We start from the raw sequence: 17,232 nt of genomic DNA, 5'->3' as shown, positions 1-17,232 counted from the left end.
TACCGCTTTTTAAAACCAAGTCGGGACAGAGATCTTTTTATTACAGAACTGTAACATTGTGGAAACCCCAAAACCCCATTTTGAATTAAGTGAATCTCTTATCATTTTCAAACGTAAAATGAAAGCCTTCCTTTTAAATCAATTTTTAATGTCATAAATTTATATGTAAATAGTATCTTAATAGTTTATTGATAATCAATTTGTGATGTCATAAATTCTATATGCAAATAGTTTCTTAATAATTGTTTATTGACAATTCTTGAGTATTTATTTATTTATTTATTTTTTTGAATACCTGTACTATTAATATTTGTCTCTGAAAAGCCCCCATTGGGAGTTGACAGTAAAATTTGTATTGTATTGTATTGTACAATATCGAGGGATCCCTGACTGGGGTGGTACTAAAAAACGAGAAACGGGGATTGGGGAACAAACATGGGGAACGGGAGAATGAAAAATGGGAACCAAGCATAGAATGGGAAATGAAGTTACTGATAGGGCGTGGGTTCGAGTTAGGTTTTGTTCCCATTTTTCATTTCCCTGTTCCCCATTTTAGTAACATCTTCCCTGAGACCGGTCGATGCTTTCCAACGTGGGCAAATTTCGACAAAATTCTGTTATGAATTCAAATGACATCTGCACTATGGTAAACCGCAAATGTTGACTGCAAAATTTGCCGAGTTAATATAAATTTCCTAGTGCGGATGGGCCCAAAGACTTAAAGGTACTGCACACTGAACATAACGACGAAATTTGTCCTGCACTTTAATCTAACCACGGCGCTCTTTTAATTCTTACGCTCTATTTTTACCGTTTAGATTGTGTCCAGCCCTTAAGTCAATCTTCTTACACGGAATGAGGAAGCCATCCATCCTTGGTGGCCCTTGTCATCCATGGTTGTTTTTAGAAGAGGTGAGCATATTGTTGACGCGGGAAAGCGGCGACGAAATCCAGAATAATTTATCTGACCAATCAGGGGACACTTAGAGAATCCAGTAAACCAATCAGGATTTAGCCTGTCTACAGACCCACCCCCACCCCCTTGCGCTTGCGGTGAATAAATCCCCCTCAGTTTTCATTTTTATACGCGTACTCGACGGTCTCTAAAGAGAAAATAGAGGGTCTGTGAACAGGCTAACAGGACTTGGAGCGATTGCATGTTGCTGACGTCAAGTGCGGCGAAACACATGATAGGATACACGATCTCAGTTTTTTTTGTCTTGCTTTTTAATGCATGAAAAATAGGGCGAGAGTTTTAATCCAAGAACGCAGGTCAACATTACATTGCAGAACCAAACTTAAAGCGCCGAAATTTGTGAATGTCTGCGACCGTCAACTCTGAACAGCTCTAATCCGTCCCAATGTTAAAACTGTAATCGTAAGTAGACTACTGACATTCAGGATGAAATGACAAACAAACAAAAGTTGTAGAAAAAAGGAGAGCTTGTTTTAGCTTTGGTTACTGATTTCGTATTCCCCTTAGATCTCTGATGACGTATGCTCTAAATTTCGTCATCCTCGTAAATACTCTGTGGGGAGCAACGGTGAGAGTGCGTTGGGTGAGAGCACTCGCCTCCTACAAGTGTGGCGCGGGTTCAAATCGCGGCGTCGACGCCATATTTGGGTTAAGTTTGGTTTTGGTTCTCTCCTTTGCTCCGAGAGGTTTTTCTCCAGGTACTACAGTTTTCCCCTCTCCTTACAAACAAACATTTCCGAATTCCAATTCGACCAGAAATCAGGTAGACGAAGAACCGCTATTAAAGTGGATGTGCTACGTATCAATCGTTATTTATTTAATTATACTCTTTCAGGCCAGTCAACGAGAAGTTGACCGGGATTTCCAGTCAGTATATTCTCGCCTAGTGCTATGCAAGACGTTTAGGTAAGTAAAGGGGAGATGTTCTTGACCATTCAAGAATCGCAACGACAAAAGTTAACTGAAGGGCATTTTGCAAGGCTGCTTTGGGGTCACATTAAACCGCCCATAAACAACCACTATAAGGTTTGCACTGGTCCAGATAGCTACTGGAACGGCGTTCACAATGGCCACTAAAATGTGTCTTTTCCACCTTCTTCGCCATACAGCCATGACAGCCATGTTCTGATAATGAGTTTCGATCGCTAGCGACACACTTGTGAAAAACCACTCGATCACCAACGGCACCGAAGTAGCGACGGCGAATTTCTGTAATAGACTTTTAACAGTATGATTCTTCAAGTAAACGAATTGATACCAACATAAAAATCCGTTCACAGACACTATGGCAGTTGATTCAAACAACATACTCATGATAGCTATATCAGCCGTCAGTCTTTCACGACGAGGAGTACGAAAACTTCCCCAAGGAGCGGATCTTCTTTTCCACAACATATGACAAATGTGATCAATGAAAACCATGGTGCTTCGTTCAATGACTTCTGCCACGCCGTGTATTACTCCTAGTAAAGCGATGGATTGCAAACGATCAAGGTCCAGTTGTAACACCCGACTCATAACCGCTGTCCCCAAATATAAGGGCGCCAATATGACGTAGGAATATCCCGGATGGGTGATTTTCCATAAACGTTGAACACAAATTCTCGAGATTGCTTTGAGAGCGACTCCAAAACAGGGAGTGAAGAGCGCGATTAATATTTTGCCCTCTTTCGTGTGGTGATTATACGCTGGATAAACGTATTTAGTTATGAGAAAGGCGGCCGCGAAAGATACGCATGTTGGAACTGTCACTTTACCAATCAGACTAGCCACCATTTTTCTTGATCGCATGTTGAAGTGTCCCGCTAGCGCGTAAAGCTGTAAAGAGACATTAATGATATAGAAGACATACGTTGGAACCCGATAGTAGACTTTGATGTAGTAAGGCGTCCCTCGCATTTGCAAAGCCACACGATACAGTCCATCCAAGCAGTACACCAAGCTGCATATGGTGAAGAGTTTTTTTTTCACACCTTTCATCTGGTAAGGGCGAAAGAGGAGTAAAAACGTAACAAAAGAAAAAGTATAGTAGATTGCGTTGGCGCACAAATCGGCAAGCGTTCTCACCCACTGTACTCGTATTGGAAATAATCTCATCACGGAAAATCGACATTGTAAGATGGTATTGTAAGATATGTACGAAAATAGCATGTATATGATACCAACAATGGTAGCACTCAACAGCGAGATTGAAGCTCCAGTGGACATTGAGTTCCAGACTGTACGAAGAGCTGATGGTCTCAGTCGCTTCCAAGCCATACCTCTGCAGTCTCTGTCTTGCTGAATCTCCTCTCTTTCTTCGTTATTCTCTGTGGAACAAGCATCACTGACACTTACGTTAACACTCCTAGATGCTAGATAGTCCGAACTTACGGCTTCCCTGACGCTGTATTCTTGGTAAATAAGTTCATCAACAGGATGACGGTACCACTCTCGTCCCGTGCTTTCCAGAGGACTGTAACCAAATGATTCTGCAGCTGTGAATTCAGATTCATCAGTAGTGTATTGAGTTGAAACATCTCGCGTGAAACTGTACAGAATTTGACCAAACAACTCTATCAGTGTACTGTTATCCATCTTATCTCCGGTTTGCGTTGTGAAACATTACGCCCTTTCGTGGATAACTTGCAGCTTTATAGCTGTGACTCCTTTAGATCCTTTTTGTTTTCCTTCTTTCATTTTTATATCATTGTTTCTTCTATTGTTTTTGAGTAGTTTGTCAAAGCTCTCCATTTTTCCTTTGTATCCGCAGCAATTGCTCCTCTTTCAGTTTGGGAAAAATGTCTTATTGAGCTGCCTCGTTTTAAAAAATTAATGTAAAAGAGATTAGAAAAAACGAGTTGTGTTTCTTAAATTTTTATTTATGGTTGTTACTCCTTTAACCGATTTTTTTCGTTTATTCTCTCCGTATCTCTTTTTTAGCGATAAATCTATTTGATTTAGTGACAGTATGTGAAACGTGACGTTTACAAATTTAAGATTCCAACTTGACGATATTTCGTTTTTAAATGTTTCAAATTTAAGTTGGCCGCAAAACCATCTGCTGTTAATCATGCGCTCTGTGCGTGATTAGGTTGTTGTTGTCGTCGTTGATGTTGTTGTTGCGTGTTATACCAAGCCTAGATGTTCCTTAAATCTTAGGTAGAAATTTTTGGAATATTAGAAATGTAATGGTGAATTTTTAGCGTGGCGAATACATGAGAAAGATCTGTTTTCAGTCAGTGACATAGGCGGCGTTGAAGTGATGTGATTTTGTTTTTTGGCAGATTGGACGAAGACGGCAAAGTTCTGTCACCAGAAGAAATTCTATACAGAGTAAGTGAATTAAGATTATTTGGATTGATCTGTTAAGTTGTATTATTCTGAATGTATCGTATACCCACCTTTACAATTCTAAGGGGACACAATTATGTAAATGAAATTACTGTTCTTCACTAGGATGCTTAAAATGTGTGCAAGTCCACACTGAGTGTAGCTCCATTTGTGAACAGTTATGCCCTCCCTACCATGTCTTAAAATAATAAAACCCGCCTGATCGCAGGTTACTGCTACTCGGGACCAGTTTTCTCTCTTTAATACAGTCAAACCTTTGCTACCACCTCTCATGGGCGACCACCAGTCCAAAACACCAAACTTCTCCCAGTCAAATCACTACAGTTGGAACCTCTCTTGTCCTAACCTCTTGAAAGAGATCACGTGATGCAGGGTCTGATCTCTTCGACGTAACGTTCCCTGAATCTTAGACGCTACTCAGAGTATACAGAGAACGTTTAGTTTCAACATAGAAACTGCACATATCGTAATTTACTGTTTCTTATAGTAGATTTGTTCGGACGTCTTCTTGGAAGATACCCTGTGAGCATGGTTCATTCTCTTAAACGACCAGTTCCTGTATTGTGACCTCTAGATGATCGCTTTTAGGGTATTCGCTGCTGACGGGAAATTTTACCGTAAATTAAGGGATTTAAGTTGCAGATAAACTGGGGGATTCAGCCGCTGATGTCAACCTTACGAAATAAGGAAGCTTATTATGTATTTAATTCGTATTTTAGGCGGTTCAGTCAATAAACATGAGTCACGATGCTGCAAATTCACAAATGGATATCAAGGTAAACTCATCACTGATCTGAAAATATAAGAAAAAGAAACAAAATTTCAATTACTGCATCTATCAATCTGCGTTCTCAATTGTGTGACTTACACTGCTTTTTTTTCTTTCAGTTTCGCTCCCTTATATGCTACGGCCTAAAGTAAGTGAACTACTATGTATTTCTTCGGCTGTTTATATAGTTTGCCTTCAATACCTTAGCTTTTAACCGTTCGACCTAAAGTTGTGCCACAAGTGTTTTGAGACAAGGCAAGATGGTTGAATTTCAATTATTATTGTTTCAATCTTTTTAATAGCGAACAATGCCTTCATCTCTGGCTGGAAACGCTATGTGCATGTGAAGATATCGTTGGAAAGTGGTACGTAACATTGATTCCTTCCCTTCTGTAGCTTTGATCATGACTGTTAAATGAGATGGATACTTATCTGTTGTGTGAGCTCGTTTAACCGCGGTTGGGGGGGAAGGGGTTATTGATCCATTGCGCAAGGGGGTGGGAGTCACAATTATAAATTCCTTGAAAAAAGACCTGTGGACAGGCTAAGTGCCGTTGATATTCAGTTTTAAACACCGCTACCCTTTTGTGTCTGTTGCAACACCCTCTTAGTAGTGTTGGCTCATCTTTTGCTATGTTACGTGGCTGGTGGATTACTCGTTACTGATATTCGCTGACCATAATGGCACTAAGAAGTGAAAAAAAATACGAAGTATAAATGACCTTGTCTTGCGCCGCTGTTGCGTGACGAACTTACTTGGATAACCTGACAAAGGGCTATCTTCTTCTCATGAATTCTAGGTACCATCCATGGTCGTTTCTGAGAAGTCCAGGATGGGTACAAATTAAGTGTGAACTCAGGTAAAAACCTTCACTTATAAGTAATGAGTAATAAGTCTTAATGAGTCCCTTGTTAGCTAGAACGCAACCCTAAAACCTCATATGCGTGCATCAGATCAGAAAAAAAAAATCGTTGTCGATCCACATGAATTTATTAGGAGTTGAAGTAATCTGTCTTGCAGTACTTCTGTAATTTGAATTCCCCCGAAACGTTCACGTGCCCGTCGAGCAAGTCAAGGACAGAATTCCCTGCCCCGATTGCAAAATTCAGTAGCCCCAGGCAATCGGACACGATAAGCTGAAAACTCGAGATAGATTTGTTATAAAATGTGAACTGGTTTTCGTCATTGATTTTCAATGACATTTCCTTCGTCCTTCAGAACTCTCGCTTCCTTTGCTTTTAATCTCAACATCGACTGGGAGCTGACTGGGGAACGCAAGACTGTAAGTATCTTAGAATACCCGGGATAAGCGGGGAAAAATTTTCTTGTATAAGGGTAAAGACGAGAAGTGGAAGAGTATTCTGACTGTATACCCTACTGGTCAATAGATGTCCTTCAAACAAGCTCTCAGTGCAAGGGATTTTAAGAGGTGGGAGAAATGAAACATTGTTCTTACTAATACTTTCTCTCGTGACTAGCCAACTCTCACTACCGCGTATCTAGTGAATAACAGTGTCTTTTTAACTGATTTCTTCTAGTCCGCTGATAACTTACACTTCTACAAGGGACCCGATTTGTGTTTTCTGTTCTCTTGCGCTGTGTCTGCATTACACGCCAGTGCTCGCTAGTTTGGTATAACCGTCTGGCCTTACATTCAAGAAACACCTATTAGTTTTCTGAAATGTTTAGAATGCTCACGTTATAAGGGGTTTGTGTGTAATATGAATGGTGTTGGGAACGCAAAAATTTAATTTGTTTTGGTTAAAGACAAGGATTTACAGATGCCCGCTACCTTGTTATAACCGTCTAGCCTTACATTCAAGAAACACATACCAGTTTATATGTTAAAAGTGCTCGTCTTATAAGGGTTTTGTGTTTAATGAGTCTTGGGAAGGAGCAATTAACTTTCTTTTTTGCTAAAGATAAGGGTTTACAGGTGCTTTTATTTATGATAGGGAATTGTTCAGAGTCAGTGTGGATAGGCAGAGCATGCATGATATCTGCGTCATTCCCACGTGATATTGTAAAGATGCATGTTTGCATTGAGATACTGTGCATATCCTATGGCTGTAAGGGTAATTAGGCTTAAATATTAAACTCTGTGTTTCATAGCAGGTTGTAGATGGGTACGTCAGTCAAAAGAAGTTCCAGGTTAGATATTGGTTTTATTGTCTACATTTGGCTTTGTACAGCAGATATTTCACTTACTAGGCACTATAAAGAGGTGTTTTTAAGTGGAAGATGTATAATTGATGTCGGACTTTTGCGACACTTTTCGCGGCTTTTTGCACGTTCGTCCTTGTCATTCAAGTTTCCCCTTGCTAGATTACGGAAAAGACTACGTACGATGATTCGAGTAACACTCTTGAAGTACCCAAGAGTAGTGCTGATCTTTGGAGAACAATGGAGTCCAAAACTGAATTCATCATCAGACCATGACCACTGAATATATTTAGCATGTATAAAGGAGCAGTATCATTCCTTACCCAGAAAAATCCTGGTTAACAGTTAGGAAAAAAACGAACAAAACTAAAAATCAAAGCAACTTAGGAAATGCAAAAAACATTTGCTTATCCTCTAGCACCGCCGCGGCCCTCTCTCGATGCATCCAAGTATTAAGGAGCACTGGTGTATCATACATGCAGATGCTTTCCTCTGTTTTGTTTGGACCAGAATGGGTCCTCCTCGGGTCCACGCCACGTTTTTATCGTGGCCTTTGTAATTCAACCTTTGACGTCGATCCTTCTACTTAACAATCACGTTTTTAAACACAACTTGTTCTCTTCTATTTATTCCTGTAAACACTAACTGGCTGCCAGTAGTTTTCCTACAGCTGCTAAATCATTTGTTGAATATCGCCCTTTGTTGTTTTATTTTTCTTTAATAATCTATCTTTATCAAGAGTTTATTGAATAGTTTGGATTAGAATGTTGTAGAATAGTCCCCGGCTTCCCTCCACCTGTCCCTCTTATATCCTTAAAGAAGATAAGGGACTCCTCTGAGTTTAAGTTTCATTGAAATAATTTAAACTCTTTTTGTTGAATTCAATATACCAACAACACCCCATCCAAGTGGACTTTCTCGCTCAAAATAGAGTGAGAGGAGAAAAACCCTGGCGTGTACTGCCAAGTGATATGCATGAACTGACGATCCTGAAGGCTCTTTCCAGCGGAGGACAAGCGTTTTAGTTCCTCCTTGTTTTCACTCGTTCTCCACCATCAATTCCTAGAGTAGGCATTTCTCTTCTTGCTGCCAGATTGAACATTTACAAGTCCCCGGGAATGAGAATGATTTATTTTTCTTGTATAAGAACTGAATAACTATTGGTCATGGGATTTTTGTGAAGGGTTCTGTTATGAATAAATATTTATTTTCAGTATATTCTAACGTTTTCTCACGATGAAATGTTTTTTCTTTCTCTTTTCCGGTTATTGCTTGCGGGATCTTAAGGAGGTAAGTGGATTCAGTTCATTTTTAATGTTTAATTGTAGAAAGTAAATACCACCGCTTTCGAGGTAACAAATCACTTAGCGGAACGATAACAAGTCTCCGAGTAAATGGTTTCTCTGACACGAAAATCAACAACTTCGGTTAAAAAGCTCCTTAGTCTTGCAAGGGTAAAACAGGCCTGATTAGGCACTGAATCAGGTTTCTAAATCCACATGGATCAGTGACGGTTTGCATCGCAACCTGGCTCAGCGAACGGCGAAACCAGAGTCAGTTTAGAGTCAGTTCGTAAACTCCACGCGCGAAAGCCAACGCAAAACCCAGCACAAAACCGTAAGCCTGCTCACAGGCTACTAACTTTCCGTTGTTTTCACTTTGTCACAGGTTACCCAGCCTATGAAGGATGGCGTGCGAGACATGTTGGTGAAACACCACTTGTTCAGCTGGGATCTCTGATACAAATAATCTATAGATCATTCACCAATGAATAACATATCTCTGCGTTCACACGCTTCGATCCAAGAGAGCGGTTTGGACAAACTAACTGCATGTTTTCACACGGAAGTGTTTTGAAGTGCCAACCTTTTGTGTTGCTTGGCAACACAACAAGGTTTACTTCAAAACGTTTTTTAATTGGAAAGCAGAATCGTTTTGTATCATTGTGGTGTCGTGAATACAAGTAAGGTCGTTAAGTTCCAAAGTCTGTCCTTGGCCCTTGCTTTTTTGTAGTAAGAGGAAATTCAGATGGCGAAACAGACTCTAATTTACACCATCGCGTTCTCTTGGCTGGAAAGTAAATAATTGGAGATAATATTTAAAATAAGAGGTGTAAATGTCACGTTAAGGTGCTCTCGCGCTGGAGTGCAGTACCAACGATGTGCTGAGACTTCCAAGAGTTATATATTAATTTAGTTTTCACCCTTTTACTGGGGTATGACCAGAGACGAGAACGCATGTAAAGAATAAATTAACTTATTAGTTGTAATAATTTAAAACGGAATATTCTGGTGGTCACGATACGTTTTCCCTGCTTCACCTAATAGATTTCATGACTGTTCTTAAGGAAAACGGCAAATCTAGAAATAGGGTATTACTCTAGATAATTTATTTCACAACATGTAAAATGTAATGGGGATTTTGGTTTGGCTTACCTGCAAAAGCAGTAGGGATTATTCATGGGTTTGTACGTTGTCAAAGAACAAATAGTTTACCTTGCAACACTGTCGTATCAACCTGCCATAGTTTTCTCGGCTGTCATTAAGTGACGTTATGTCCTTGTAGGAGCGTTGCGTGACAAACTAAGTAAACTTTTGGTAAACTTTTGTTTACCAAGCTTATTTTAAACTCTGAAAACTGATTATTGATTATTTTAGTTCTAAAATGGGTTAGCCTTTTACATTTAAGTCCCAAGAGCGACTAACAACAATACTTTTCCGAAAAGTAAACATTAGTAGCTAATCAATTGAAAAAGTTTTGAGGGTTAATACAATGTTAGCCATCGGGTAAATACTTTGTTCTTTTATCAGATTCTTTAAAATAATTCTTTAAGGAAATTGGGCTTAAAGGGTTGACTGTGGGGGTACAACAAGTCAGGCTGTCTTATAAACAGCCGCGTTATTGATGTTAAATTCAGAAATATCCATGTTCTCGACAATTCAGTCATAAATCATTCACTTCGCAAGTATTCTTCTTTTTGAATTAATGATAAATGGTTTCATTATGCTTTTGGCAGTGAAATTTTAACTGTTAATCACTCGAAACGCATATTTTTCTTCCTGGATGTCGAGTAATTGAATTTTGAATAGTACCTGAATTTGAATTTCAGTCGGTTCATTTAGGCGGGACTTAATTAAAATGTTAAGTTAATGGTTGTGTATTTGTTTGTTTTTTTTTCCCCGTAAGATAATATGCCTAAACATACTTTTTAAGTGTTGTGTAAATGTAGTGTAAATTTATAGTTCTATTCATCTAAATCGTCCCAGCCTATAAGTGAACTTCAAAGACTGAAGTAAAGCTAATTAGAAGTTTAAAGATCAAGAAAGGGATCTGTAGTTATTACGTTGTTCGAAGTAACAGCTGTTTTTTTAAACAGGGGGCGGTATTGCATGTTGAGTCCCCGTGAGTGACCAACATCAATTTTCTCCAAACAATACCGATACATAACGAAGAAAAAAGGTTGGGAGAATAAAGAAATGATCAGCTACGGGAAAATGCAGATCAGTATCGAGAATTGGTATGTGGGTTTTGGGGCTTAAAAGGTGAAAGATATACGAGAAATGTGACTCAGTAAGACACAACAGATTTCTTACACCCGACAATTAAAATTGTGTGGGTACGATAAAATAAAATGTGTAACTGTCATTACCATGTGCGAAAGTAACTGAGTTTGTTCTTTGACTGGTTTGACTTCCATAACATAATGACTACGTTGTTTTCTTTACTAATATGCCCTGTCATTAACTGTACAATCGGTTAGTCAAAAACAATTCGCTCTTACAGTGATATGGGCGTCCTCATTCCCAAAACCCTAGTGATATGGGCATCCTCTTCTCTTATTACCTAAGCGGTTTGGGTTCGGGTTAGGGTTAGAGGGGATACCCATATGACTGGATCACAATAGGCAAACAATGGGGCAACAATAGGCTCAGTCTCCATTCGCCACTTGAGAAACGAGAAGGAAACTGGACCGAGTTAACTTTAGCTTGCACGCAAGCTCTCCTATTTGCCGCAAGCGAAGCTTCGTCGCTCGATCGCGCGTTCTCGCGAGACTCGTTTCACTCGCCCAAATAGGAGAGCTTGCTCGCAGGCTAAGTTAACTTTCGCAAAGACTTCTGGAACAAATACTGGGGACAAGGGAAAAATTAGCCAATAGCTGATCGACGCACCCTCAGTAACGATCCCAGTAGTCCTTGCGAAAGTTAACTCGTCACTGTTGCTTTCTCATTTCCTAAAGCGGTGAATTGTGGGTTGCACACATTTCAGGTGTTCTACCGATGAGCAGTTACAAATACTCACATTCTTAGCGACAACAATTTGCGTCTGTCCCATTCGAATTTTACCCATCCCAAACTACAAGTTTCAGTTTTTACGATTTTGTTGCTTAGTGGTTCGGTGTAAGATATTAGTTGCCCTAAACTAATATCTTTCCTCCATTGAGTTTTTCAGTTAAGTCCTTTTGAAATGAAGTGAATTAACAAGGCGCCTTTCCTCCCTTCCTCTCTCGCTCCCTCAATAATGGCTGGGTAAAAAAAGCATTTAGTTCCACGGGGGCCTCTAAGTTATTTGTCAAGTGAGGCGAGAGAGGAACCGTGGCTACTAAAGGCTCTTCTCCGCTTCGCACTAAAACAAACATAAATAAATCAACAAGCATATAATGTCTGCCATATAACATCATAGTTCTACTTGCTTGACGTCAGCAGGCGTTCAGCTCGAAACACGTGCATGCGTTTCATCTCGTTTCTGAATATCATCTTGAAACATGCGCACTCGTTTTCCAGTAATTCCATTGCCTGTGTATATGATTTTTGTTTTTAATGTATTAACTTAAAAATCTTAACCATTTAACTGTAAAAAAAGAAAATGAGAAATTTATTCATCATATCTTGAATGGGCTGAATAAGGACACAAGCTAAATTGACCAATTACAGAGCGCTTCTAGTGGCCGGATGTATAATAATTTTTCCCCTCATTTGCTCTTAATTATGACAAAGAGGAGAAGATTGAAAGAAGCTAAAAACATGAAAGAGGAGATTGCTACTAGTATTGGAGTTCAGAAGCCTACGCACTACAGTTAAAGAGGCTAGTAGCATATGACGTGTTTTGTTTTGGTAGCTTTTAGGTGAATAGCAACCGTTCGCTGTTCTCATAACTTTTGAAATTTTTATAAACTGTATCGGACAAGCGTCAAGCTGTGCAGCCAGAATACTGAAAATGCATGCCCGAGAAAAAATGTCAATGTGGCTCAAATTAATATCTCACCCATTACTCTCGAACACTACTAAGGAAAGCATTGTACGGCAGCTTACATCTAGAAAAACAAATTGAAAATTTTGTGTAATAACAGCAGGCTCTTAAACTAATTTTAAAAATCTGTACACTCCAGTATTGGATCCAGTTGCAGTTTTAATCTCGACATGATATTTTCAGAGTTTAAATGGCAGGTTGTTAATTTATTCAGCTAATAAGTTTGGAAATTTGAAAGTTTAGTGCAACATGTTATCCTCGGTTCCTTTGTCACTTTTAACGCGGTTTAACGCGGTTCATAACGTTTAGAGACTCTCTCAAAAGAATCCTCTATGTTTGAGTCTAGACAAGACAAAGAAAAAATAATGATGAATCATTAATATGTATAATCTAGAAAAGGCGGCTCAAAAGCTAACAGGTGAGCAAAATAAACTGACTTTTCAAAACGTGATAATTCACAGAAAAAGCTATGGAATGGAAGTGATACCGTAATTAATAAGACTCTTGACGCATGCAGAATTTTTTTTTCTCTTAAATTTGTTGTCTGTATTTGCATTAAAAGTAAAGGTTTGAATAATTGATCACACCAAACAGAAAACACCATGCAAATACGAATGTTTAGAACCACTGAGAGGAAGAATCCCCGCTCATCCTGTCAGGTTTCTTCAACTACAGTCAGTGTAGTCTGAACCAAGTTCTTCTTCCAGAGTACACGATCTGCATGGGATTCGCTTTAGACAATCTTTGAATTTAAATACGTCATCGCTAAGACAGGAAAGACGTTTCTTCCATGCGTGGTAATTAAAGGTGACCTCCCACTGAGAAAAGTCGTTTATATAACTTCGCTTTTCGTTATTTAGTCGTGAGTATCCTACCTCACGTACTAAACAGCGAACCACTGATAAGATATTATCTTGCAAGAGTCTTGCAGGTTAAATGTTGCTTTAGATTATAAACGGACGTAAGTTATTTAATTTCGTAGTTTCGATTTAAAGATTTTTACATCGATTCTGAATCTAGGTTTTGTAATGGAAATTTCAGTGAATTCTTGCAACATCGCGATTGAATCATCGCTGAACGGTTTGAAGCTTGAGAAGTCGTCCTAAACGGCCTTGGTAAGTACATATCAATTATTACAAAGGTACTATCTAGCCTTAATGTCACAGTATCCATTAAAATAACGGTTAATGTGGGTTATGGCTCCTGCACGCTTCTTATAGGACCAACTGCAAAGAAGCCATTAATAGAATACTGATAAGATTAGTTGAGGTTATATTATTAACCCTGGTGCTCCAAATACGTAAGAAAGGTCTTAATTTCAATTACACTTTGACCAGTTCATCTTTTAGATTGTGTGTTTCTGCACGTGTAACTGACTAGAAAAAGGTTAGACCGGTTTTAAAAAGAGGGCGTTGACGGCGAGTGCTTTTCGCTTTATTTGATATTTGCGCCAAAAGTTCTTAAAAAGTGGCTATCAAATTTGGCTGTTAGCCGGTGTAGATTGGGCTTGAAGAGGTAGCATATAATTGTCACATAAAACTAAAGAACCATTTAGATGTTATTTTAGGGTTTTCTTGTCCGTTTTCTTATGTCCCATATCTAACGGCAAAATGTTTTGAAGATTTACTCTCTCCAGTGTGGTAATGACTTATGCTCAAAGCAGAGCCAAAAATAAATGTTATTTGAAAGCTTTGAAACATTTTTATTTTACACTTTATACATTGCTGTTAGAACTGCATGAGAGCTCATCTTGTTCCTGGTTTATAACTACGTACTTGACCGTGGACGACAGAACATTTTCGAATGAGATTCGTTCCGATTTGCCTTTACAAACTTATCATAATTAATATTAATTTTCACAATGCGCCATGGGCTTGTTCGGTCTTGCACGAAACGACAAAAAAATTTAGAGTTTAAGATTAACCATCAAGCCGGCTTGCGTCGAAATAAACCGTTTGGTAAGGAAAAGTCCGCCGAGTTTTTCAGACATTTGAAAAATGTTCCGAGTAGAAATAATTTCCGGAATGACAAACCGTTATTTAGGCTTTATTACAAATGCCAAACCACAAAAAATTCTAAAGGCAATATAATCACCCTGAAGACCCTGGAGCAACGCTGCTTGTTGTTTCAAGCAATAATGTAATTTAGTACTTAAGTTCTACGGGATATTGAAGGCTTTAAAGTATGGCTCACTTAGAAGTTTACGCAAATTGTGCATTAAAAGTAAAAAAAGCACGGGCATTGCGTACATGTACATATACGGACATACGCCCGTGCGTACACATGAAATCTAGAAAAAAAAATTATTTCCTGAAGGCATTTTACTGAGAACATTGTTAAATTGGGATAATTGATAAATTTTTCGCATTATAGATATATATTGATGGCGTTGTAATAGAGTTTGCTCGTCTGAAGGGCACTAGACGTCTCGCCCTTTGCTTGTAACTTTCCTTAATGGCGTTACTGCGGTTTTACCCGTTTTTTCCGCGGTAACAAACCGGCTAACTTGTCAATAATGCACCTATCAATGTTAAGCCCGAGGGGGGGGGGGGACCCCGGGCATACGTGGGGCATTTGACTTTTCAGAAGATTTTTTGGTCAAAGTCCCCACCGTGGGGCCCCAAAACTGGGTCAAATAAGATCAAATATCCCCACCTTAGGGAAGTAATATCCCTAAAGTTCATAGTAGTTGTTGTGTATATTTTACAAATAATTGATATAAATTGCCAAGCTTTTTTTTTATATTTTAAACTCCTTCGATGCTTTGCGAAAGCGAGACATTATCAAAAATCCACACAATCCCCACAGAGTAAGGTGTTCCATCAATTTATATTGACAACCAGTAGTGAGAAGCAGTGTTTTTGTTTACAGAAACGAGTGCTTACCTCAAAAACAGCCGTGCTTTCCAGCCAGCGCTCCAGTGAATTCCAAGATGGCCGGCACAGACGTGACTAGCTACCAGTCCTCCTCGCAAAAAAAAAGCAAACGTCCCCACCCTGGGGCCCTGATTCTAAGTCAAACTCCCGAGGGTGGGGAAGGCAAAAGAGGTCAAATGCCCCACATATGCCCGGGGTCCCCCCCCTCGGGCTTAACATTGATAGGTGCATAACACTAGAGATGGGTAAAATAAACAACTAACTACTGCATTTTCGTCGTATTTGTTTTCTGAAATGTTCTGCAGAAAACGCAGGAAATGACATTTCCGAGACCCTAAATTAAAAAATTTTCTGGGCGAGCATGAATGACCCCCCCCCCCCCCCCTCTCCTCGAGTTTGGAGCGCCTTCGTTGCTCTGTTTTTACTTCCCGTAAGTACACCTTCAAAATCTCATTTGAAGAGATCAAATGTAGAGTTGCCTTTTTTTTTTAATACATATACCGGCTTCAAATTTCCCCGAAAGCCAAAGCCCCTCAGGGACCTGTGTCTTCAAAACAAAATTTTTTGATCATTATATATTTGTTTATTTTAAAAGTAAAATTGTAATAAAAGGCAACAAATTAAAATTACTATAGAATTGAACAAAATAATACGTTTTCTTAAATACAGTCAGTTTCATCACGTTTTTCCGATTAATTCTTGTTCAGAACGAAGCCTCTAGGGTTATAGTTAGTTCTCCTGTTCGAGATAACAAAACTGAATAGATGCAATGTGGTGAAAAGATATTTTTAAGATGTTTCGATACAGTTTTTCAGAGGCCATACCGATATTTTTCAGTGGCCTTCAAAGTGCTTTTTTCCTTGTCCGATTGTCATAAAATTTTCTCCAGTAATTGGCTACGGATTGAGATCGGTGAAAATGTAGTTTTAAGTAAAATCGATATTACCATGACAACAATAACGAAAACCTTTGAAATTGAAAAAAGCCAAATTTTGTGTGATATAGACCAGCTGCTGTAAATCCAACACAGGAACTTAAAGTTTGGTGTTTAGCAAACAATCTCCGTAAGAAGTAAACAATTCTGTATGTTTGAATTCGACTAAAACGAAAATACATTTCAAACCTTAAATTTTCAATAGCCGTAATAGATTATTTAACAAAAACGTTAAACATATGACTCAAATTATTTTTAAGTAGCGTCAGAATGCTGCTTGATATCGTATTTTGATGCCAGGAAATTTTGGTGTATTTTCGTTCTTGCGATCTTGACAACTAACCCGTTTTCTCACCACCTGTCTAGGTGCGACTTCATTCAAAATTTGGACTTTTTGCCCTTTTTTGCATATCTCTGATAAGACTCCAAAAAAATCTGCGTTACAACGTTCACTGTTTTGACGTTAAGTCAATTTTTCCAAAATAATGCGCACTATACATCCTCCATGACTAGTACTTTTATCTTGAATTTATCATATCTTTTTAATGTAAAACATCGAACATTCTCACACTGAAATGTGCTAGTCCTGCATATATGTATTGTCCACATTAATTTCGAAAAATTAGCCGATAACGTCAAAACCGTGAATGTTGTAGCGCGAATTTTTGACCGGTTCACAGGATAGGTTTGTCTTGAAATTTCAAGGTGTTGCACTGAGTGAATCAATCTTGATGAAAGTTTCAGAGATAATTATATAAAGTATGAAGACTATGTAAATAGTTTTTAAAAAAAATTCGTTCGAGTCGTTTCAGAGATATACAAAAAACTGCGCCAAAAAGTCCAAATTTTGAATGAAGTTGCTCTTAGACTTGGGTAAATAATTGGTGTTTTTAATAACGTTATTTCTAATAACTGATAATTCTTGGCTTGTGA

The 17,232-nt window shown here is 38.7% G+C and overlaps 2 protein-coding genes across 2 annotated transcripts in view; one reads left to right on the top strand and one right to left on the bottom strand.

Moving 5' to 3' along the window:
• Nucleotides 1-10,902, top strand: part of LOC140940091 (small G protein signaling modulator 3-like) — a 31,597-nt gene extending 20,695 nt beyond the window's left edge. The window contains exons 22-31 of the mRNA XM_073388979.1: nt 819-912; nt 1,812-1,882; nt 4,243-4,291; nt 5,029-5,085; nt 5,198-5,226; nt 5,381-5,443; nt 5,879-5,938; nt 6,298-6,361; nt 7,195-7,230; nt 8,911-10,902. Coding sequence (XP_073245080.1) covers nt 819-912; nt 1,812-1,882; nt 4,243-4,291; nt 5,029-5,085; nt 5,198-5,226; nt 5,381-5,443; nt 5,879-5,938; nt 6,298-6,361; nt 7,195-7,230; nt 8,911-8,982 — 595 coding nt within the window. The 3' untranslated portion in view covers nt 8,983-10,902. The remainder of the gene's footprint in view (nt 1-818; nt 913-1,811; nt 1,883-4,242; nt 4,292-5,028; nt 5,086-5,197; nt 5,227-5,380; nt 5,444-5,878; nt 5,939-6,297; nt 6,362-7,194; nt 7,231-8,910) is intronic.
• Nucleotides 1,791-3,553, bottom strand: LOC140940092 (uncharacterized). Its single transcript, XM_073388980.1, has one exon. It carries the CDS (start codon nt 3,551-3,553, stop codon nt 1,934-1,936), a length of 1,620 nt encoding a protein of 539 aa, XP_073245081.1. The 3' UTR covers nt 1,791-1,933.
• Nucleotides 10,903-17,232: the final 6,330 nt, after the last annotated feature.

Source organism: Porites lutea, chromosome 6, assembly GCF_958299795.1.
Source record: "Porites lutea chromosome 6, jaPorLute2.1, whole genome shotgun sequence".
NCBI classification, from domain to species: domain Eukaryota; kingdom Metazoa; phylum Cnidaria; class Anthozoa; order Scleractinia; family Poritidae; genus Porites; species Porites lutea.
The sequence above is the reverse complement of the archived record's forward strand: the minus strand, read 5'-3'. Positions and strand labels throughout refer to the sequence as shown.